Genomic DNA, 21,786 nt, shown 5'->3' on the forward strand with positions numbered 1-21,786 from the left:
TGAATCCCTAGGACTCACTGGACACCACACCAAGGCTCACAACAGTGAAGATTCTCATTCATTAAATCAGCTAAATCAGCAACAAATCTAAGTTGAATTTCTTTATGATTATATACACCTGCAAACTGTATATATATATATATATATATATATATATATATATATACAGATACAGATACAGATGTGACAGCAGAAAACTGGGCACCCAAACAGATCTGGATTAATCACCAATAATTACACAGCATCCAAAGTCAGAGACAATAAAAACAAGATGACACAAACATACAAGAAAATAATTTATTTTGGAACACAATTTTTTTTTTCCCTTAAAATATTACGTCACTCACCATTGTTTTTTCCCCTCCCAACAAAACCACAGTGATCTGAATTTGCACTGTAATGGTTACATCAGACCAAATTAGATTCTTATGACCCAAAAAATGAAGCATACATGTATTGTAAACACAAGAAATAAAGCTATAAATGTTAACAGAGCATACAATGATGAGAAATCACTGCGTTCAACTCAGAGGGCAAAATCCTGCCCCCCTACCTCAGTGACAGCTGTGTTGACATTTGGAGATGTCAGGGACAGTGCAGACGCCTTTTCTTTTTTTTTTTAAACTTTTTTTTTTTTTAAAAGATGCCCGTCCATTTTCCTTTCCCCCAAAACAGCATAGACCTGTAACTAATTTTAGCCTTTAGGTGGTGACAAGAGTGGGGTTTGAGTGATTTAAGGAACCCGATGTTGACAAATATAGCAAACGCTCCCTCTAGCTCCAATGGCGACCTCCAATGGGACAGTCGATTTGGGTATCAAACATTAAATGGCTTGTAGAAAATACCGGACAGCACTGCGGAATATATTTTTAATTATGGTCCCTTGTATAAAATTCCAGTTCAATGACGTGGTGGTAATGTTAAGAAAAGCCTTTTCACCACATTGTTAATTGTAACATAATATCACAGGACGATCTGTAAAGTACAACTTTTTAGAAACTGAAATAACATTTCAGAAACCACTTACGTATGAAAAATTAAACGGGATGCATTTTACATTTTCAGTGCTAATTTGCCATTCTGTGGTTAAAGTTTGAGACAAGATCTTTCCACATTTTTTCCCCCCAGTAACAGCTTCCTTTAGATTCATTTTAAAAATCAATTTGACAACATGATCCACAATCACCAACACACTGCCCCTGGTCCCAAATATACATGTTCACTGAGTATTTATCAAAAGTTCCAAAGTTCCCATTTTTCCACATTATGGTGATTTACATTTAATTAAATTCAATAATTATGAGTGGTGATATGATGCAAATCTACACCCATATCTGTTTGCACTCACACTCCAAGGCATACACACATACAATAAAATAACAATCAGAAATATAAAACCATAAAAAATTTAGTCTGAGAACAACACACTTTGTTGGAACTAGCCTGAAGCAGAGATATACATTCAAAATTTGCATTTTCTGTGCAAAGTTGAATGAAAAGGCATAATGCATTTTCTCTATTACAGGAAGTACAAGAAAGCCTTGCTTTGTGCTGGTATAAGAGCAAGAAAGTTTTAATCAGCTTGGTCGTTTCTGAACCACTACGAAATGTAAAATATGACCCCACTGAGACTGCGGTTATTCGGTTTACAAACTGAAAGCATAATTAAGTTTTACAGTAAAACTTGGGTAGGTGCCACTAGGGGGCACCAGGCAACACAGAAAATTCTGTCTGAGGAGCAGTCAACAGTTCCACTACTGGACAGCAGGAGGTGGTGCTACTACACAGACTAGATAGTCAGTCGTAAATGTAGCAGTGCGGGCGAACAAATTAAATCTCTGAATAACCTAAATAGAGATGATACAATTTTGCAAGATTCAAACATCCTGACAATGAGACCGGAATTGGTATGCAATGAGAAGCTGGCTGCTCGTGACAGCAAGTCTACATCAGCTTTAAAGATTAGTGTCCCAAAAATGTTACCAATGTGCATTGTTACGGTTGCCACACTGAAATGATGTAGATTGTAGTACGTTGTGGATCATTGCTGTAAACGGAATAGTTTTATTCATCTTTAATATACAAAATGAAAAATGCTATATTACATTTACATAAACCACTCTGTTCACAAACTGCTGTTAGAACTCCACAGTAGAGATTTGAAGAACTTTACTAATCTTGCAGACCTGTCTATAAATCAGAAATAAGATTATTTTTTGGTTTTACACAATGGATTGTCAAAGTGCTTATCCTTCTTCTTCTTCAGACACAACAGATCGACAGAACATGGCGCGTGTGATGCGTGAGGGAAGAGTAAGGTACAATAAGGTTAACTTTTCACATGAACATAAAACAAAATAAAGGCAAAGACAGGGTACATAATACATACAGAAATCTCTCCGCAAAACAACCTGTAGGCTAACGCCCGCAGGGACGATGGCCGCTGGCTAGCAGAACACGACCGCCCATGCTGTTACCGTTCAGGTTTTCAGGAGAGTTACATTTAGCAAAACCAGGACACAGCAGGTGGGTAAAGCCATGGAGGAAAAACAGCAGCGTTTCTACATACCCCACCGCTAACAGTTTATCTCCGATAATCAAACGCGCACTCCTCAAGCTCAACACTTAACCACTGTGCCTCCAGCTTGGATCCAATTACCAATTATGTAACTAAACTGAAGGAAATGCCCTCCCACAACAACATTCAAATACATTACAGCGTCTCTTATTATCACTAGTTCAGATTCATGCCGTCAGCATACCGCAAAACGAGTTTGTGAATACATGCATTCCACACAAAAATGGTTTGGTTTTTCAGAAGGATTTGACAGATGAGTTTTGGAAATACAACGTACTTCAGGACCATTTTCTGGTTCTGGAAGAAATTCATGTTTATGGCCAAAAATAGACAATTCCCCATCTCCACTCCAACCATTACTTTTTAAACACTCAACATCTTATCCAGCTTCCAAGTATTTAACCAGTTTTTCGGTGTCATCGCGGTTATTTGTTCTTGAGAAGGACTAATCTAATTCAGCCATTTTAGTTGTACGAGGTTAAGTCAAATGTATACGCACAGCACTGCATCCACTGATGCATCTACTGTCAGTGCCGTAGTGCACCTCAAAGCTCCATGTGAGAGAGGGTTGCTTTGGGAAAAGACCAATGGAGCTAGTTCAAATTAAGTGGCCTTGAATCACACGTATATGCCGTACACAACTTCTAGACAACGGTCTTGCCAAAGATGAAACTAAATCGTGTGGAGTATTTTTTTCCTCCGAGAAATCTTCCTTTGACAGTTCAGGCTAGTATAACAGTACCCTGTTGTCTGCAGTGAGGACCAAAACACCACTAATTTCCTTAAGACGCACAACAGCTGTATGCGAGATAGAACTCCTGAGTTCTTATGCACAGAGCAAAAAGGAGGCGAAATTAAACAAAAACATTTGTGGCAATGACGTATGGGAGGACAAGGGCATCACTTCAGTCATTAAACTCATTTTGGTTTAAGACCCCTCCCACACTTGCACATTCTCCAAATCACACCAACTTCACTAACTGCAAGCTAAAGTTAAAATAAAATAAAAAACAAAAAAAAACAAAAAAAAACCTCAAAAAGAATGATTGAAAAATACTCATAAAAAGGGTGCATGTAAAGTAAAAATGTGGCATATAAAGTATAAAGTGCATTTTAAGCGTGATCTGCCAGTTGGGACAAACTGCAGTGATGGGAGGAATGCTGGTGGATCTGGTTAGCCGTTAGCACAATTCAGGCCTGGCTAGCCACTAATCTATCCTCCCACAGCTCAGACACAGGGAGGTGGTGCCTTCCACTCTAATCGAACAGGCTAGCGGACTCCCAAACAGATAGGTATCCGCGCAGGTTCCATTACCTGGATCTTCAGGGTGAAATTCTACATAATTGCTCATCTATAATTAAGAGAAAGTACCAGACTAACAGTCTTGTGGAAAAAGCCCTCGCCCCAGCTACAGCCCGTATGAGGCTGAGGTAATGACCCGATAGCTAGCACTTAAACTCCCAACTTAACTGTGCAAAACAAACGATAAACTGCTGTACATGCCACAAAAAGGAGGTAAACCAATGAATGCCAAAAGGCCTCAACAGCCAACATTATCTTGAATGGTTTAAAAACAGGGGTGGGCACTCCTAGTCCAGGAGTATCACAGTGCAGTTCACCCTTATCTGGCTCTGCACTACAATTCTGGACAGGAAGTGAACTTATCCAGTGTGCAAGACGCAAGTCAGGCGCAACTTGGTCGGCAGGTTTACCCTCAAGGACTAGAACTGCACACTGTGACAGTACTTCGGCCAAGCCCAGGAGATCCTTCATGGTGTGTGTGTGCCACAAAGGGTGTGGAGCAGAGCCTATAGCGCTGACTCAATACCCAGGGCCCATGTCAGCTGTGAAGAGCAGTCCTGTCATACATTATGCAAGATGTTTTCCTGCTTTCGTGTTATACTAGTACGAGGCCATGCCTACGGATTGTAGTAGAATGTCCTGTCAAAAACGTACACGCAAATTCTTCCCATTGTGACCCTTTTCACTTGACCCCTTTTCATTTTTAACCAATCAGAGCTCTTATGTACTTTTCCGATTGAACACTTGTACATGTGATAGAAGCAGAGGTTTCCATGATCCAAAAACAACAACAGAAGAAAACGGAGGCAAATACAGACCACTGCAGTTCCTTGCTCAGAGGCTGAGTGTGGTGAGAAGGCGGAGTCGGTGTGGGGAGTGAAGTGTGGTGTGCGTGAGGGGGTGTGGGGTTAAGGTTTCTCCTGCGAGCAGGCCGTCTCTGGCTGGCTGGCGCTTTGGCACGGCGGTTTCTGTCGCTCCCACTGGCAGATGGCGGTGGCGTAGGCCACGATCACTTTGTCCATCCAGGTGAGGGGCTGGGGGAACAGCACCGCCCCCTCGAAGAAGCCCAGGTGACCCCCGTGCAGCGTCAGTGCAAAAATGGCGTTGGGCTTCTTTTCTGTGGGGGGGGGGGAGACGGGGCACGGCAGGGGTCACTTCCACAGGCAAACCGTCTCATCAGCTGCAGATCCTGCTGAATCAGGCAGGCCAGATGCCCGGCGCTACCATGTTGACGTGAAGGTGACGGCTGACACGGAGCTGTATGATCAGCAGAATCGCCAGCCCGCCCCATACCACATAACTCTCTCAGCACAGGGCTGTCCTGTTCTCACTGCCTGCCTAATTACAACATACAGCCAAGCATTCCAGCCCTGCAGGACCTCCACAGGTCTCCAAGGCAACGGCCTACTATAGCATTCTCTCACTAGCGTGCGACACCATCACGCATGTTATGGGCTGGGTTCCTAGTGTACTTTCATTAGGAAGAGAGTCCACATCTCTTCCCTTTAATGACCTTCAAGGACATTTTTCTATATTTTGAATGTTAAGTGTTGAATGAATACATTTTCTTACTATGTACTGTAGATTACCTGAAATTAATTCAATAAATTACACTATACCCAGCTTATTACTGGGAGAGCTTTGGAAGCCAATGCCATTGCATTCACTAGAGTTCAGATTTTCATTATTGTGGTACCTATAGCTTTGGAAAATAGTTGTTTATGTAAAATGAACCATGCACAGGCCAGCAGAAATCTATCACCATCAAGGAGACCTGCATGAATCAAGCACTTTCCCATTGCACTCATTTCCAGCATTCAAAACCCAATGCTTTAAATACTTCCAACACTTTCCATCCAAAGACCAGTGACATTTTGCCTTCCGTCCCCCTGAGGTGGGTACCCAAACTCCATGTAAACTAGGTTAGCGGGGAAAGCCGACAGCTGAGCTGTAATCTCAGCCTCCCAGGGCCTTCACTCCACTGTGTGCGCAGACAGAAGTGGCACACAGACAGCTGGTGCACAGTGACAGATGTGGCCAATGGCTTCAGCTGGAGAGAGTGAGAGAGTAAAGGGGCCTGGAGCAGCATGGATGATGAAGGCTAAAGGACGCTGTGTGATTATAGCAACAGTCATTCTGGGGAATTATACTGTTGTAGTGATCTTCAGCAGATCATTACCACAATGATGTAATCCTACGTATGGCTCAAAGATTTCTGCTGTAGAAGTTAGAAGCACTCGCAATTACTTCTGACGACATTGTATTTTTTTACTTATTATAAAAAATAAAGTTGAAAATGTAAATGACATTGGCAAATACTAGTCATTAACCAATACAAAGGCGGTGTCTTAAAGGCAGACTAAAGTCATGCACTAACAGGAAGGGCGGAGAGGAGGAGTCGACAGGAGTCAGACTCCCCAACACCCAGGCCACATGAAGTAAAAATCACAGGTGACTCTGCCCTGGAACGGAACGCTCTGCTCCTAAAAATATCTCCGCTCACGTGGCGTCATGGCCGTTACAGCTCCCGTCACGACCAGGGACAATACCAGACGCTACACCCAAGCGAGGACGCAATATTCCCACATTAAACTTGAAATGGGGAGGAGAGGCGGAGGAAGACGGGAAAGCAGAAGAGAGGGATGATGAAAGACACATTCCTGAGGGCTGCCCCGCCCAGCCCTGCCCGCCCCCTCGGGCGTGTTAGTGTGAGACTACCCGTGAGGAGCTCCGGGCTCAGGAGAACTCATTACTCACACAGGCACACAAATGGGCTCCAGCCTTCAGGCTGGGGAGGCGCTGTCTGGGACACGCGGAGACTGCCTAGCAACGCGAGTGCACGGGCGGGGCACGTGGGCCCCGGCAACCAACCGCAGCACAGCTGAGGGGCGGGCCTTCACTCGCATGTTCAGTTACAGTAGGAATGTGCTCAGTGCTTAAATCATTCCTTTCCTTTCAGTCTGTCCCGATGAGGCGAGGCACACGTGCCCACTCTCCCCCACTTTTATCTCACGAAACCCCACCCCAGAGGAGCAGAAGGTCAAAGGTCAGCCTTCATGCTCTCCAGCCTGGGTGCACTCGTTGAACCTTACTGTTCTCCCATGGGCCATGTGACGAGTGAAATTAGCATCCTCACAAACACCCCCGCAGAGTAAATGAGTTCATTAGGAAGGCTGTCAGTACCTGCGAGTGTGCGAGGTATGGTCAGCAGGGACTGGTGCACCAGCGGATCGTCTGCAGAGTTCACCAGCAGCAGTGGCACGTTTACCTGTGACGGGCAGAGACAATGCCACATGTACACATCATATTACTATCAAAACATTCAGAAAATACATAAAATAAGCAATACCTCTTTCTGATTAAAACTCAAACAACATTTTCAAGTTCTTGGCTTAGAACGTTAGTCAAAGGTCTAGAACATGATATTGATTATAAAAATGTAATTTTGTACCCTGTACCCAGACTACCTCATTGAGACCAACATATGGAGAGCTGGAGCACACAGAGCTCAGAGACACTATTTAATGAACAGGGGAAAGTGAGGTTGACATCTACAACGTCTTCCTCGGATGTATCCTATGCTGTGTCGCTCCAGTGTTTCTTATTTCTGGCTAGTCCCAGTGAAACGGTCTAGGAAAGGACTCCATTACAGTCGGCTGTTGAGCACCTACTTAGTCCGCTTATATTTTGCTGGCTTGAAGCATGCATCCTTTTCTTTGAAGCATGATGAAAACAGACTAGTCTACTTGTGTGCAGGTTTACCATGATATAACAGCAAAGGGCCAGGAAGAAGACGAGGTGAAACACAGCTGAAACACGTGACAATGTGTGGGTTTCACTCACGTTGTGAATGTAATGAACACAGCTTTCCTTCTCATAGTATTCCTTCAGGGAGCCATGGCCGTGGAATTTTCTAGCGGACAGATATTCAGGGAGATTAGCGCACAGACAAAACAGCTTGACAGCAGGGATGAGACCTGTTGTTTTAACTATGCAAATTGTGAACTGGGACAAGTGCCAACAGTGGCCTTGTAAAAGGCACATTTCCTGCTGTACAATACATAAATGTGGAGTGTGTCCACAGAATGCCTACTGAGATGAGAAGTTCATACACCCCCACCTTCTGAACTATAACCCTTAAACAATCACTACTGGTAAAAAATAAACTGCTCTAGAAGACAGTTAAAAAATAATTTTAAAAAATCCTACTTTTCAAAGGTTTAAAACATCCAGGAAGGTTAACGACAATAATAACACTAGAGACAAAGGCAAAGGCAATCATGGCAGGGCTCCATTGCCAGGCGTGGCCCACACCTCATGATGTTGTCGTCGATCTGCATGAGGGAGGTGGCAGTGTAGAGGCGGCTCAGATCGGCGTCCTGCATCTTACTGGAGCTGGTCCCAAACAGACTGCCCCTGTGAGACCCAGAGAACAGGCTGACCCTCCAGCACACAAAGAGAGCGCTGTGCTGAGCGGGTTAGTCCCACAAGCATCCGCACGCAAGCATTTCACTGCCTCAACACTTTAAACGTCCACATGTCCAATTCACTGCTGCAGCCTAAGGCACAAGCGAATCAAGCTGCTTAACTACACCAAGTAAAACACAGAACAGCTCTTTTTACTTCAGTCCATGTTCCAGATTTGGGAGGGTTCTGAGTTTTACTTAAGGCAGTTATCCAGCTAACTCCGTAATCCTGCTGTGAAACTAAAATAGTTAAAATAGTATGTTGTGTTTGGGATTCAAATACTTTTTGGTATTTGACTAAACTTGCCTGGTGTTTTGGAACAAATCAAATGACCCGAAAAGTATAAACTCCACCAATCTGCTTCTCCTTGAAGGCTCAAATGCACAAGGCAAGATCAACAGACACAGAAACGTATTTGAATCCAAAACAAATGCTACTATTTGAATCCAGGTCTGTGGGGGGCAGTTGACTTGGATCTTCCAGGCAGCAGGCAGGGCAGGACTACCTGTGCGAGAGGATGATCTTCTTCATGTTGTCAGCCATGAGGAAGTTGTAGAACCTCCGGCACTGATCCCACTGCAGGAAGGTCTCCTGGGCCCTGAGTCACAACAAAGACAGGAAGCCGGCCGTGAGCAGGAAGTGAACAGGAAGCAGGAAGTCTGAGCAGTCTGCTCCCCACATAATGCCTGATAATGCCACTCTTCACTTTCTGACATCTCTGACTGTATGCGCTGGGCCTTGTGTGTAATTATGACAGAGAAGTTTAGAAATCACAGACTCAACCTAGATTAGGCCTATCCAACCCAGTTCCTGTAGGTTTGCACTTCAACCCTAACAAAGCACACCCTCAATCAACAGCTAGAGACCTGGACGACCTGCTATATAATGTAGTACAGTATAAAAACAGGGTTGGCCTACACTGCCCTAGATTACATTGTATTTAATCTTTTCCACACAAGGCATTTCATTTAAAATGGACTGCTGAAGTGATGCAATGCTGCTCACGGCTCAAAATCCCCAGTGTGTCAACAAAGGAAATCGATGCGTAAACCTGCGCACGTGGTAAGAGACATGTCCAAGCGACAGCTAAATCTAGGGATGCAACAGTCTGTCTGGACAGCACTGAACCAGATTCAACAGATGGTGCCGACGATGGCGGCGATGAAAAGAGGGGGCGAAAGAAAAACAGGATTGCTTTTGCTGTGCCCTACATAGAGAGAAGATACACTCACTGAGCAATCTATTAGGTAGACCTGTACACCAGCTTGATAATGCAACTTATTTAATTTAATCAGCCAATTATGTGGCAGAAACTAAATGCATAAAAGCATGCAGACATGGTCAAGAGGTTCAGCTGTTTTTCAGACCAAATGTCAGAATGGGGAAGAAATGTCATCCAAGTGATTTTTAACATGGAATGATTGTTGGAACCAGACCAGCTGATCACAGCCTGTCCTGGTCTGCGGACTCTCTGTAGAGGCTGTTCCTCACACACACAGCCTGGTCTGCTGACTCTCTGTAGAGGCTGTTACAGACACACAGACACAGACACAGACACAGACACAGACACAGACACAGACACAGACACAGACACAGACACAGACACAGACACAGACACACCCTGGTGTGCGGACTCTCTGTAGAGGCTGTTCCTCACACACACAGCCTGGTCTGCTGACTCTCTGTAGAGGCTGTTACAGACACACAGACACAGACACAGACACACACACAGCCTGGTCTGCTGACTCTCTGTAGAGGCTGTGACAGAGACAGAGACAGAGACACACACACACACTGGTCTGCTGACTCTCTGTAGAGGCTGTGACTGTGACAGAGACAGAGACAGAGACACACAACACACAACACGCAACACACACAGGTCTGCTGACTCTCTGTAGAGGCTGTTCCTCTCACACACAGCCTGGTGTGCTGACTCTCTGTAGAGGCTGTTCCTCTCACACACAGCCTGGTGTGCTGACTCTCTGTAGAGGCTGTTCCTCTCACACACAGCCTGGTCTGCTGACTCTCTGTAGAGGCTGTTCCTCTCACACACAGCATGGTCTGCTGACTCTCTGTAGAGACTTCTCCACATTCCTCTGAGCAGGGGCGGGACTGTGAGCTGTGGGGGCCGGGCCTCAGTCTGACACGCACATCAGCTCTATTCCAGACCCATAACCTCGGCTGGTGCCCAAAGATAGGCCACTTCTCTTTTTTTGCTTCCTGATTAAAAACGGCTGTGTCATGCAGCATTTCTGTGTGCATTAAAGCTGAACAGCTGGTAAGGTCATGAAGTGCAGGGATTATTTTCTTGGGGTGGCAACAGGTTCAGTTCAGAGTTATGAGGTAAAATCATTTGAGAACCCAAACAGAAATGAATGGCTTTATTTACCTTGCCAGAGTGTTTTACAAAACTATCTGCTTAGGATAACCTTAGCACCATTGAAAAACCCAAGAATTCATTTGATTAAAAGAGAGAGAAATTTATGCCTATGGAAAAGACCATGTTCCATGTCATGATAAATAGTGTCAAAGCACTGCAGTTCACCTCCTCCTGTACATAGGCTTAAAGCACACTGAAAACACACCCATGGCACAGAGAACGCCATTTTAGCTCAGTTGAGGAAGACCAGCACAAAGCCGAACACAAAGTACTTTAGCACGACAGCAGGGACCCCCACAGCCTCATGTGAAACTCATGGATTTCATCGTCTGCACATGCTCTTCTGGTCCCTCCCCTCATCAGAAGAGCAATCACATGTGCACACAAAACTATATGTTCTTCTTACACGCGCCATGTGACCTAAAGCAGGGAACGAACAGCCTGCAACCGATTTCACTTTCGACAGGGTTTAAGAGGTACAGAAACTGCATGCATAGCCTAGCACTATCATAACCATACAGGGAAGAGAAGACACGTTCAACTGTTTAGCTGCAACGGTGGGCTTCTAAAACTAGTAACTGTATCAGCGGTTTATGAAACAGAAGTGAAAAAGTGATAAAAAAAAATATATCCATAAAATACTAAAACCCTGGTTTGGGGCTTTATTCTCCAGTTGAACATTACAATAATAATAATAATAATAATAATAATAATAATAATATTTGAACATTCATGTTCCCATGTTTCCAGTCAAACAAACAAAAATACGGCTTATTCCTGTGCCATCTGTGACTTCCTCCTGAGCCATACGCCAGATGAGGAGATGTGTCCTTTTGTCAGGCCATTTTTTACATTATTGTAGTAGCCATGCTGTGGTTGGCAAGGGGCACTGGACTGGACTGGCACAAAACAGAAAGCAGGAGAATCAATATGGCCTCTCCCCTAGCAGATGGGCACTGCCAACAGTACCAACTGACACAAGAGACACCTTTAACAACAGCACCAACTGACACAAGAGTGACACCTTTAACAACACCACCGACAGTAGCAGGCAGACAAAATGTATCCGGCAGCCAACTAGGATTCCTGTCACTTGGCTAGGGCAACATTCTGCACATTTTTATATAAAATTATTCTCCTTTTTTTATAAATTTGCTTTGCAGACACTTCATAAAGCACCACCTTGCACAGCCAACACTTTCACACGTCATCCCCTGGTGAAGTTGGACATTGGCTGCTCCTGGGACCTGGCCCAGAATCCTCAGCGGTGCAGGTGTGGCTGGGGGCTCACCTGAGCGCGCTGTAGCCTTGGCACACGCTGACGCAGCACAGCACGCGCTCCTGGTTGGCCCGGTTCTCTCCCAGGAACTTGCAGACGATGTTTCCGCCCAGGCTGAAGCCCACCACGATGAGCTGGGTCTGGGGGTAGGTCTTCTTAATGTAGCCCACCATGGCTGCAAACTCCCACGTGCAGCCTGCAGGGGAGGGGAGGGGCGTCAGACAGCTGCTCGCATCCCCTTCCTCACAGACAGGGGGCGCTCTGCTGACTTTTTTTTAAAAGCACTGCCATTTACATACACAACAGGTTATAAGCGATGCAGTAACAGGGTATTATTGTAAAATAACTAATGGACGTGCAGGTCCTACCGTAAGTGAACATTCGAGGGGAGGTGAGCTCGATGTTGGGCAAAGCTCCCAGATGATTTAAAACTGCACATCTGTATCCCTGCTTCTGGGAGTGGTCCACAAATGTGCGGATATAATGCTTCTCACTGTGGTTACCAATTCCAGGACAGATTACCATGGTAACATCATCTGAAAAGAAAAACAGATCATAATGACTTACGGTATGGTGAGGAATTTGCAAGTACCCAAATCATTCAAACAACAGAGACTTCTAGCCATGACGAAAGCACACCCCATTTGGCTATGCAAATGCTCTACCTTAAATGAAGTCAATATCCAACCTCATGAAGAGGTTTAAAATACAGAGCAATGACTGACAAAACAGGGAAAAGGCACTGGTTTTGAGAGTCTTTTAAAAACGCATGACTCGATCAGTGAAAGCATTTACCATGAATGCAGGCTGAGCCCTGTAGCCTTCATATCGTTATTCATGTCTGGGCTGGGCCATTAGTCGACCATGACTAAAACACAACTGGCTTTGTTCCACTGGGTATATGCTCACTCCGGTTACTCTGTGCTGGCGTTATATCACAAGGTGTCCACACCATCTGCACAACCATCTTGAATGAACAGGACAGACTCACTTTCATCTGATCCCAGCTGAAACGTCTGCCCAAATGGGAATTGGGTACAGTACCCCACTTCCTGTAACTAGGCTGCTATATACACACTCTGTTCTACACCATTTTCTCTCCCTTCTGTACTCCGCAGGCTACCTGCAGGACGTGCCCCAAAGGACATTCTCTAAGGTTGTTTAGGTGAAACGCCCCAGGAGAAGAGAGCACAAAGGCCGGTAGACACAACGGGCCTTCGTTTTTTTTTTAAAGGAATTTACTTCACCCATGGACAGTCTATTGTTTTTGTGTTATTTAATCCAGAAGTAAAAAAATAAAATAAATAAAAACATAAATGCTAAGGAACGACAACAAAACTTCTGAGACCTGTAACATTCAAGCCGGTTGGAAATATTGGAAGACCAGTGTGGTCTCCATAGTGGTTGAACAAATCATTAAACAGTGGAGCAAGTGTAACGGTTACATTCTTTGGGGAGAAGCCTGTCCAGACTGATCATTCATGCAAATTTTCCATGGATAGAAGTGCATGAATGCTTTCTCAAATCCTCCTTACCTCCCGTTTGATGGTCCCCCAGTGGTTCAAAGAGGTCAAAGGTTGCTGTGGCCCCATCCTGCATGGGCAGGTACTTTCTCAACCCACATGGGTGTGGTGAACTGACCCGGCCCATCTTCCCATACAGCGCTGTCTGTAAGTGTCCACTTTTGCCCCATAATAGTGGAGGAATGTACCTAAAACAGGCACAAAACGGTATTGTTCACATATGTAGAGGAGAGAATCGTCACTGCAGAGACACATGACTGGAAATGTATTAATGCCAATTACTGTAGTAAGGCTCATTCCAAATAGACATTCACATTCTCATGCAGCATCTTACTTCCTGAAGAATATAAACTAAGGGACTTGAAAAGCAGGGAAGGTGCACTGACATTTCTACAGGTCCTGAGAAAGGACAAATCACATGGCATTCAGTCCGTTGGAAATTCTCTGTCCAAAGGTTGAAGTTACAGTATTTCACTGGAATGTTGACAGACTGAACACATAAGTGTAACCTTTGAGCTGAAGAAAAATTCCAAGGCCACAACTGCATCACTAGGGAGGTCTGGGCTGTGCTGGGACTTCCGGCCCAGTGGAGTTATGTAAAGGCGGGTCGCTGGGTCGCTCGACACCAGCACAGGCCTTTCAGGCCATGCCTCACAGCACACAGCCCCCACCTTTAGCCCAGCTGAGTCACTGTGCATCGCACGTTTCACACAAATTGTTCTGTCAGATGACCCTAAAGGGCTAGCTCATTGCCCGCTGCTTTAGAATCGCTGGCCCATAAATTCCACACATTTCAGAATGGATACACACATTTTAGCATGCATAACCCAGCCAATGGCTTTCTGCGCTCTCTCTACCACTCTCTCTCCTTCAAATAAGCAAGGGGATCACATGTGTAATGGTAGAGTGTTTATCTCACATGGTAATTCTTTTACAAGCATGCAGCGTAGCCTCGGCAATCTCAGCATAATTGTCCTACTGATCTCGCTTGTGAAGCGCCACATGTGACAATGAGAAGCTTAGGCCTTCCATAAAGGCACTCTGAGTGGAATAAAAGGCGGGTTTTGGGGCTCCTGGCAGGGGCAGGCTGACTCAGAGGACAGGCCTGGCACAGGTTGTGACGGTAAACAGTGACAGAGAGCAAAGTGCAGAGACACGCCACCTGTTACGCAAACCTCACCTCACGCCACCTCATTATTACCTGAGCCCTGCCTGTGTTAGTGGACAGTTATCAAGTGCGCTTATCTGACCTAGGCATCCTGTCAAGCCAAAAGCACCCAGCATTTATCTAACCAGCTGAGAAAGACAATACAGCAAAATCATTTGTTAAGCTTTCCTGAGAATATATATACATTTATTTTTACTGTGGACTCTGTCAATTAAGCTCGGATTCACATGTTAAGAGGAAAATTAAGTGGGACATGAATTATGAAAGAACATGCCAGGGTGGTAAAATCCAACAGTTTGGGGAATGAATAACCTGCATCAATGTCATGAATCTGTCAAGGCCAAAAAAATGGTTCACAGAATCAACAATACTTGACAGGTTGCTTGACAAGAAATGAAGCACCAAGTTCACATGTATGGTAACCACTTAAGAATTTGTATATTCTGTCATATCCTAACTGAAACCATTAAGCCAAGAAGTGAGTAGACAACAGTAAAGATGATTTTGTAAGAATCAAGTCTACATAACCAGTTAGGCAACCAGTCAGGGCACAAGAGGATCAGCAGTTTTAAATAAGTCTTTACAAAGTAAGCAAGATTAGAAGCAGCCAGGAAATCCCTTTCTGCCCTGTTGAAGGCAAGCAAGATTAGAACCAAAATCTAATTCTGCTCTGCGAGACACAAGAGACCGATGCAACAGGATATTCTTTTAATGTACTCTTCAAAGAAATAAAATGGTTAACGGCGAAACATGGAGCTTGCAGATCAGTGCCCTGGAACATTCTACTATGCACATTAAAGGAAGAGATGAGATCTGGCACAGCTGGCTAATATTGAGCTACAGTTTGTGTTCAGTGGAGGCGACTGCTGGATCTTTGTGCTGAGAAGAAGCAGACAGCAGAACAGAAACAGGCCCCAGCACAGCTGCTCCAGACGGACACAGCTTGATCATGGCCAGAGAAGACTACAGAGGCAGAGGCCTGTCTGGGACCAGCATGTTGACTGAAATAAATAAATGAATAAATAGATCAAAAGCGTAACATGGCTGCCCATCTATGTACCCAGGATGTCATTTCAGCTCTAGCCTTCGTTTCAATATTTCCTCAGGAGGTCCGCACTCTGAAACAACAGATAAATACACAAGGGGTAATCCGCTAATCCACCCTGTATTCTCTCAGGGAAAGGGCAGATAAGAGTGTTCTGTTGGAGGTTGCTTTCCTGAGCCAGTTTAATAACTTGGCAGCAGAGGAAAGAAGACTTTTCGCAATCACATCTGCGAATCCTACCACCTGCCGCGTGGTAACTGAGATGGAAACAATGACATTGCATAATAGACCCTGGGAGGGGGGGGGGAGGAAAACTACTACGATAGAGCTACAGTACAAAGGACTGTACAAAGTTACTGAAGTAACCACTCCAAAGCACAAGCGAGAGAGAGTGAGAGGTAAAGAAGTCCTGTTGTCTGTAGAGCAGTCCTAAACAGCAAACAAATATGGAGGTGACAATACTTCTTAAAACATGCCCTTTAATTTCATCTGTCATGAACTGTATTTTAGAGAGCTCTTTATGACAAATTCTCAGTGAACAGAGGAATGCAGTCCAACTTTACACAGATCCAAAACTGGAACATTCCAAGTCTCTTGCTCAATGTTGAGTGCTCACTCGCTATAAATACACACTGTTGCATTCCGTTTTTAGACTGATATGAAGTCCCATGAACCACACTTCAAAATATAAAAAACAAACAGGTTACCGAGAGAAACTGAGGAAAGTCTCCAAAGACAACCACAGCATGCAAGATCAACAACAGTGCCTATTCAAGAATGGAGGATAAATGAAAACATATTCACTGTGATCTTAATCGATCACAAATTATTTGACCACTGTATTTTCTAACCCAAAGCCATTATAGGGCGAAAAGTGCTGGATGGGATCTCATTTTTCCATTACATCCGCAAAGTGCCTTGTGTTCCTCTCCAAAACAAGCCATTTCCCAGCAAATTGGCCTGTCCCTACTTTTGGAAGGAGGAGAATTGATGGCTGTGCCCCGCTGATTAAGTGTCAGTCAGTCAGTGCTTACTCTTTGGTCAGCAGAGGACAGGACTTTAACAGGAAGCGGACTAGAGCGGTGTCCTGGTATGCCAGTTCTGGAGGAGCGGTGGGGCTCTTCAGGTTCAGGCAGCGCACGACCACGTAGAGCACCGTAGCCACCGCCGCCAGCTTCACCCCGTCAAACATGGCGGGCAGCTCGGGTGCGATGGTGTGCACCTCGCCTTCGTGTGAGCTCATGGTGGATCTGAGACGGCAAAGGAAGCTTTACGGTCAACAATCAATAATGGCTGCCAATGGCACAAAGCTAGAGGAGAACAAAAGCAAAACACAAAACAAAATGGAAGATGAATTCCTCAGAGAATCCCAAATCCATATAAAGGAATAGGAAGGAATGATTGAAATGTTCTATATATATATATATATATATATATATATAGCTATAGCTACCTGTTTTAACAGCTGTGTGTACAGGAATAATGCACACATTAAACATGGTTGAATTGCTAAATAGGAAGTGCTCACCTCCTGGTGTAACTTCCTGTGTATAAAAATAAGACTTTATCTCATCCACAATCCTCTTGTGCAAATCTTCTGAGTCACAGTGATCTGGTCAAATCTGAAAAACAAAGACAAAAATTGGTGCTGTTAAACTCAGCAATACACTAAAACTGAACAGAAATGCATGTTGTACATTTTTCAAAAGGATGCTCCACTCTAGATTAAGAAACAAAACCTTGGATCAAATCAGCCCTTTAAAACAGCAACGCAAGAGCTCTGAGCCATCAGTGAACGAGACTTGTTTCAAGGCTTACCTCTTTTAATCCTACTTGTACAGAATATGAGAATATTATCTGTTTTACAGCTCAGCAGACAAATGCAAATGCATTGGTGATCAGCCCTCACAAACTACTGTTAGGCAGTTTTACAATAACTTATTTTCCATTGCATTCTTCAGACAACAGTGACAGTGGATAGACTGGACCATTCTGTAATGTGAGCTGAGCCCATCATTTTAAGTCAACTCCAAACAATTGCCCACCTGCACCTTTTATTGCACCATGATGACTATTGAGGATTGAAAAAGAGAGCTGCAAACATCTGATAACAGAAGGGGTCTATCCTGCCAATTGTCCCCTAACAGTTAATACCATTAGGCAGTAGTTACAGTGCACCATCTGTTCAGAACACCATCATTGAACGTTCAATTAAAAAGTACTCTTGAACAAGGCATTAGTAAAAAACCTAAAGCAAAAATAAATTGACACCAGTAAAAGAAACAGCATTCACACCACTCTGTTGCTGTTCTTATGTTTGAGCAATCCTAACCGCATTTCATTTGAATTATTGTGAGGGGAGAACTCTACACATACATGCTAAACCATGCCCTGTCACCTGTTTTTTTATGGAATAAATTCCATGGTACAATGACAATGACACAATGGGAAAGAATAGCTTATTGTGCCATACTGCAGGCCATTATGTTATTTATGTCTATCATGACCCAAATGTTTAACATGGCACATGGTTAAAGAATTGAGATTCAAACATTTTAAAAGGCCAGTCTGCCATTCAATATCAAATTAAATCTCAAGTTTTTCTTAAATGGAAGTCACAACATCAAAATTTGCAGCAGTGTCCTGCTACTGTCTACCAGGAGGACCCAGTAGTTCCAGGGACTTAAAATGATTAAAAGGATCAATATGAATCCTTGATCAACTATAAATCCAATTAATGGATACTATGCTGCATACTTGAATTGAATAATGAACACTACTCACTCTACAGTGCTACTGTTCTCCACAGTGCCACACTGTACTTTGTGGTCTTTAAGAATTACCTCACTTCCAAGCAACCACTTTTGATGAAAGTGAAACAGCACCACATTTCTAAACTAGAATACAATTAAAAATGGCAACCTTGTAAGACATTAACAACATGAAAATGAGATCCATCTGACATCATCTCAAGGTGAAAGCAGTGACATTATTGTTCAGGAGAATCATTTCGTCCTTGAATTTGAGACAGCACAGCACGGACATGAATGCAAAGTGTAAAGAGAATCCCGCAGTTAAGGGAATTACTTGGTACACTTGCATATAGATAATGGCTTAAAATGGATCATCAGGACTTTGGGTTCACTTTCTACCAATAATGTGAGAAAGAATACACACAAGAGAAGGGGCGATAAATAACAGAAGTATTGCTATCACATGTTGTTCTTAGTTTCAGTTAAGTAGCCCAAGACCATTTGCTTTTTATGAAAAGAACTGACCCTTTAAAATTCTTACTTTTAATCTGGTATCAAACACAGGGTTGTTATTAGTATAAGTCAACATGGGTATGAAATTGAACTGAAAAGCAAACGAGAGAATGAAGTCAAGCAATGAAACTGAAATATATTTCTTGACAATCGTTTGCAATCGACGTTTTCAAAATACATATGCTAACCCGTCGATCTGCAAATGGAACCCAAAACAAAAATATTTATCCTTTCCAGATTTGTAAAAAAATGTTGAAGTAAATGACTGATGGTCATCGCGCGGCAATATAAATATATACACAAGAATATAATTATTTTGATAGTACAGGCCAAATACACCTCCCGACATCTAAATCATGTTCAGTAACAATACGTGACCTGTGGCGAATGAGACAAAACCATAGATTCTAGGACAAACGTCAAGAAGCGTAAATTACATACTCGGGAAAGTTTCTCACGTGTAGTATCCATTTTCCAACTTCTGTTTGACACTGACACCACAGACATGCACTTTGCAAAGACAGGTTAAGTGACGAATAAAGGTTGTGCGTCGAGTAATCAGCAATAAAACTACGTACTTGGATGTTATACTGCAGGTGGCTAGCAAGCCTACAGAAATGACCTCCAGGATCTTTGGTGACACACCTCGAACTGGCAAAACCACACAGGAACCGAATGTATCTTAACGTCTGGAGGCGTAACCCGCCTCTTGTTTGTGTGTTCAGCTAACAAAATCAGCTGGGGGTTGTAGCTGTAGCTATAGCTACCAATTTACAGTAGCACAATCTCGCTCCCTGTTGTAACGTTATTCAAATAACAAGTACGTACGTTGTCCCCCCTGTGCAAATGACGTGGCCTGCTTTCTGACTGGTCTAAAAAAATGCGAAGATTAATATTATCTAACGTTACTTATTTGCTAACGTTAAAAGGCACTGTGGCAAAACAGTTAAAAACCAACTAAAATTGATACCTAGCCACAGTTATAGCCTACAGTCAATTCGGAAATCACAACCTTTGCAAGCAGGCTAACTTTAGCTAAATTTAACGATGGCATGCAAATAGTCAACGCTAGCTAGCTAACTCGCTAGAAAATTCAAGGTGTTTTCTTTGTCAATTTAGCGAAAATGGCCAACTCGCTAGCAGCATTCATTGAAATATTTTATCTAACGTTAGCTAGGAAGCTATTAAGGAACAGTAACGTAAAAGAATATCTGGCCAACATGCCGTCCAGGTTGCTATAATTCAGTTCTCTATGTACTAGCTAGCTAGAATAATGCTAGACTACCGTAGTTGCTGTCCGCTATTTGATGTTATGCCAATTACTCAACAGAAAGGGCCCTGAAACTCACTCGTCTTACCAAATATTAGCCATCTCCACAATGGCGAAATACAGTTAGCAAACTAATAAGACCGTTAGGCTATTCATGAAATTCATCACTGCATCATAAGTTAGCCTCGCCACTTAACGTGAGCTACGTTTGTGCACGTTTTCTGTGTTGGCTAAGTTAACATAGTCAACTTAAATGGTTTGTCATCTTAATATCTAGCTAGTCTATAAAACCAATGAACGACTGTGGGGAAAATGATACGGCCAATATTTTAATATCATATTCAGATAACTTAAGTAACTAACCCTTCAGGTTTTTAGAAACATAAATAACGTTAGCAAACTAGATAACGTTAGCTTGCTAGCTAGTTAGCTCGCAGCTCCGCTCCGAGTTCAGAGCGATACAAAATACACCTACACAAAACATACCGTGATCTCCTTCACGGATTTCAGACCTCGATCCGTGTCTTCTCATACGTTTTCCTTTCATGTGTTTATCTAGTAATTGTTTGCCATTTCTAGATTCCAGAATGCATTTTTATCCTCTCAGTTTACGGAGACATGCAGAGACATGATGTAGCTACCTGCTGAGTAACTACGGCCTCTCCCATTCTGAAGACGATCTGTTTTAAATGTATGTTTCTATTGGTCTATACTCATTTGAGGCGTGACTTTGTGTACCGTCCCGCCCCACTTAAAATTTTTTTTTTCTTCTGGTGGGTTAAGAGATATAAGGGATAACTGTTTCGTGGCCCCTCCTTCAATATAATCTACAGGGATAAGATGGGTCACGTTTTTGCCTTGCTGGAACACATAATACCCATAACCTTAACAACAACATGTAGGCATATTCACTGCAGGTGGCCTACTCCTATAAGGGAAAAAACAATACTGTTTCGCTATCGCACTTATAGCATAATTTCCTATAATAATTAAGCCCTGAGTCAGGCCAATTCTGTACATGTTGCTTAAATTAACCTTCATTAATGCTCTATACTACATAGTAATTTGTGATGAGAATACTAGCAGATATATAAGGAAGAAAAAAAATCAAACACCAGAAACTCTCTTCAGGAGGCAGGCGAGGATGTGTCAGTGACTACTGTCTGCAGAAGACCTGAACAGAACTACAGAGGCTACACTGCAAGATGCAAAAACAGGATGGCCAGATTACAGTTTTTGTCAAGTACAATATAAGTACATAAAAGAGCCTGTTTAGTTCTGGAAAACTGCCTTGTGGACTGATGAGACCAAGATTGACCATCAGAGTGATGGTAAGAGCAAAGTGTGGAGGCCAAATGGAACTGCCCAAGATACATATGTGAAACATGGTTTGGCCATGTATGGCTTCCACAGATGCTGGCTTACTTGTCTTCATTGATGATGTAACTGCTGATAGCAGCAGCAGAATGAAGGGTACAGAATTGTATCTGCTCAACTTCAACCAAGT

The 21,786-nt window shown here is 43.4% G+C and overlaps 1 protein-coding gene across 3 annotated transcripts; it reads right to left on the reverse strand.

Moving 5' to 3' along the window:
• Positions 1 to 283: 283 nt before the first annotated feature.
• Positions 284 to 20,933, reverse strand: abhd2a (abhydrolase domain containing 2, acylglycerol lipase a). Of its 3 annotated transcripts, none has more exons than XM_061245814.1 (11): positions 20,766 to 20,933; positions 17,272 to 17,365; positions 16,778 to 16,993; positions 13,543 to 13,718; positions 12,376 to 12,543; positions 12,020 to 12,203; positions 8,854 to 8,946; positions 8,196 to 8,297; positions 7,725 to 7,794; positions 7,065 to 7,149; positions 284 to 4,998 (listed from the first exon to the last, which is right to left on the reverse strand). In XM_061245814.1, exons 3-11 carry the CDS (start codon positions 16,984 to 16,986, stop codon positions 4,790 to 4,792), a joined length of 1,296 nt encoding a protein of 431 aa, XP_061101798.1. In that variant the 5' UTR covers positions 16,987 to 16,993; positions 17,272 to 17,365; positions 20,766 to 20,933; the 3' UTR covers positions 284 to 4,789. The 3 variants fall into 3 exon arrangements, with proteins under 3 accessions (XP_061101798.1, XP_061101799.1, XP_061101800.1); XM_061245815.1 differs by lacking the exon at positions 20,766 to 20,933 and adding an exon at positions 19,588 to 19,725; XM_061245816.1 differs by lacking the exon at positions 20,766 to 20,933 and adding an exon at positions 19,451 to 19,558.
• Positions 20,934 to 21,786: the final 853 nt, after the last annotated feature.

This window comes from Conger conger, chromosome 6, assembly GCF_963514075.1.
Source record: "Conger conger chromosome 6, fConCon1.1, whole genome shotgun sequence".
NCBI lineage: Eukaryota > Metazoa > Chordata > Actinopteri > Anguilliformes > Congridae > Conger > Conger conger.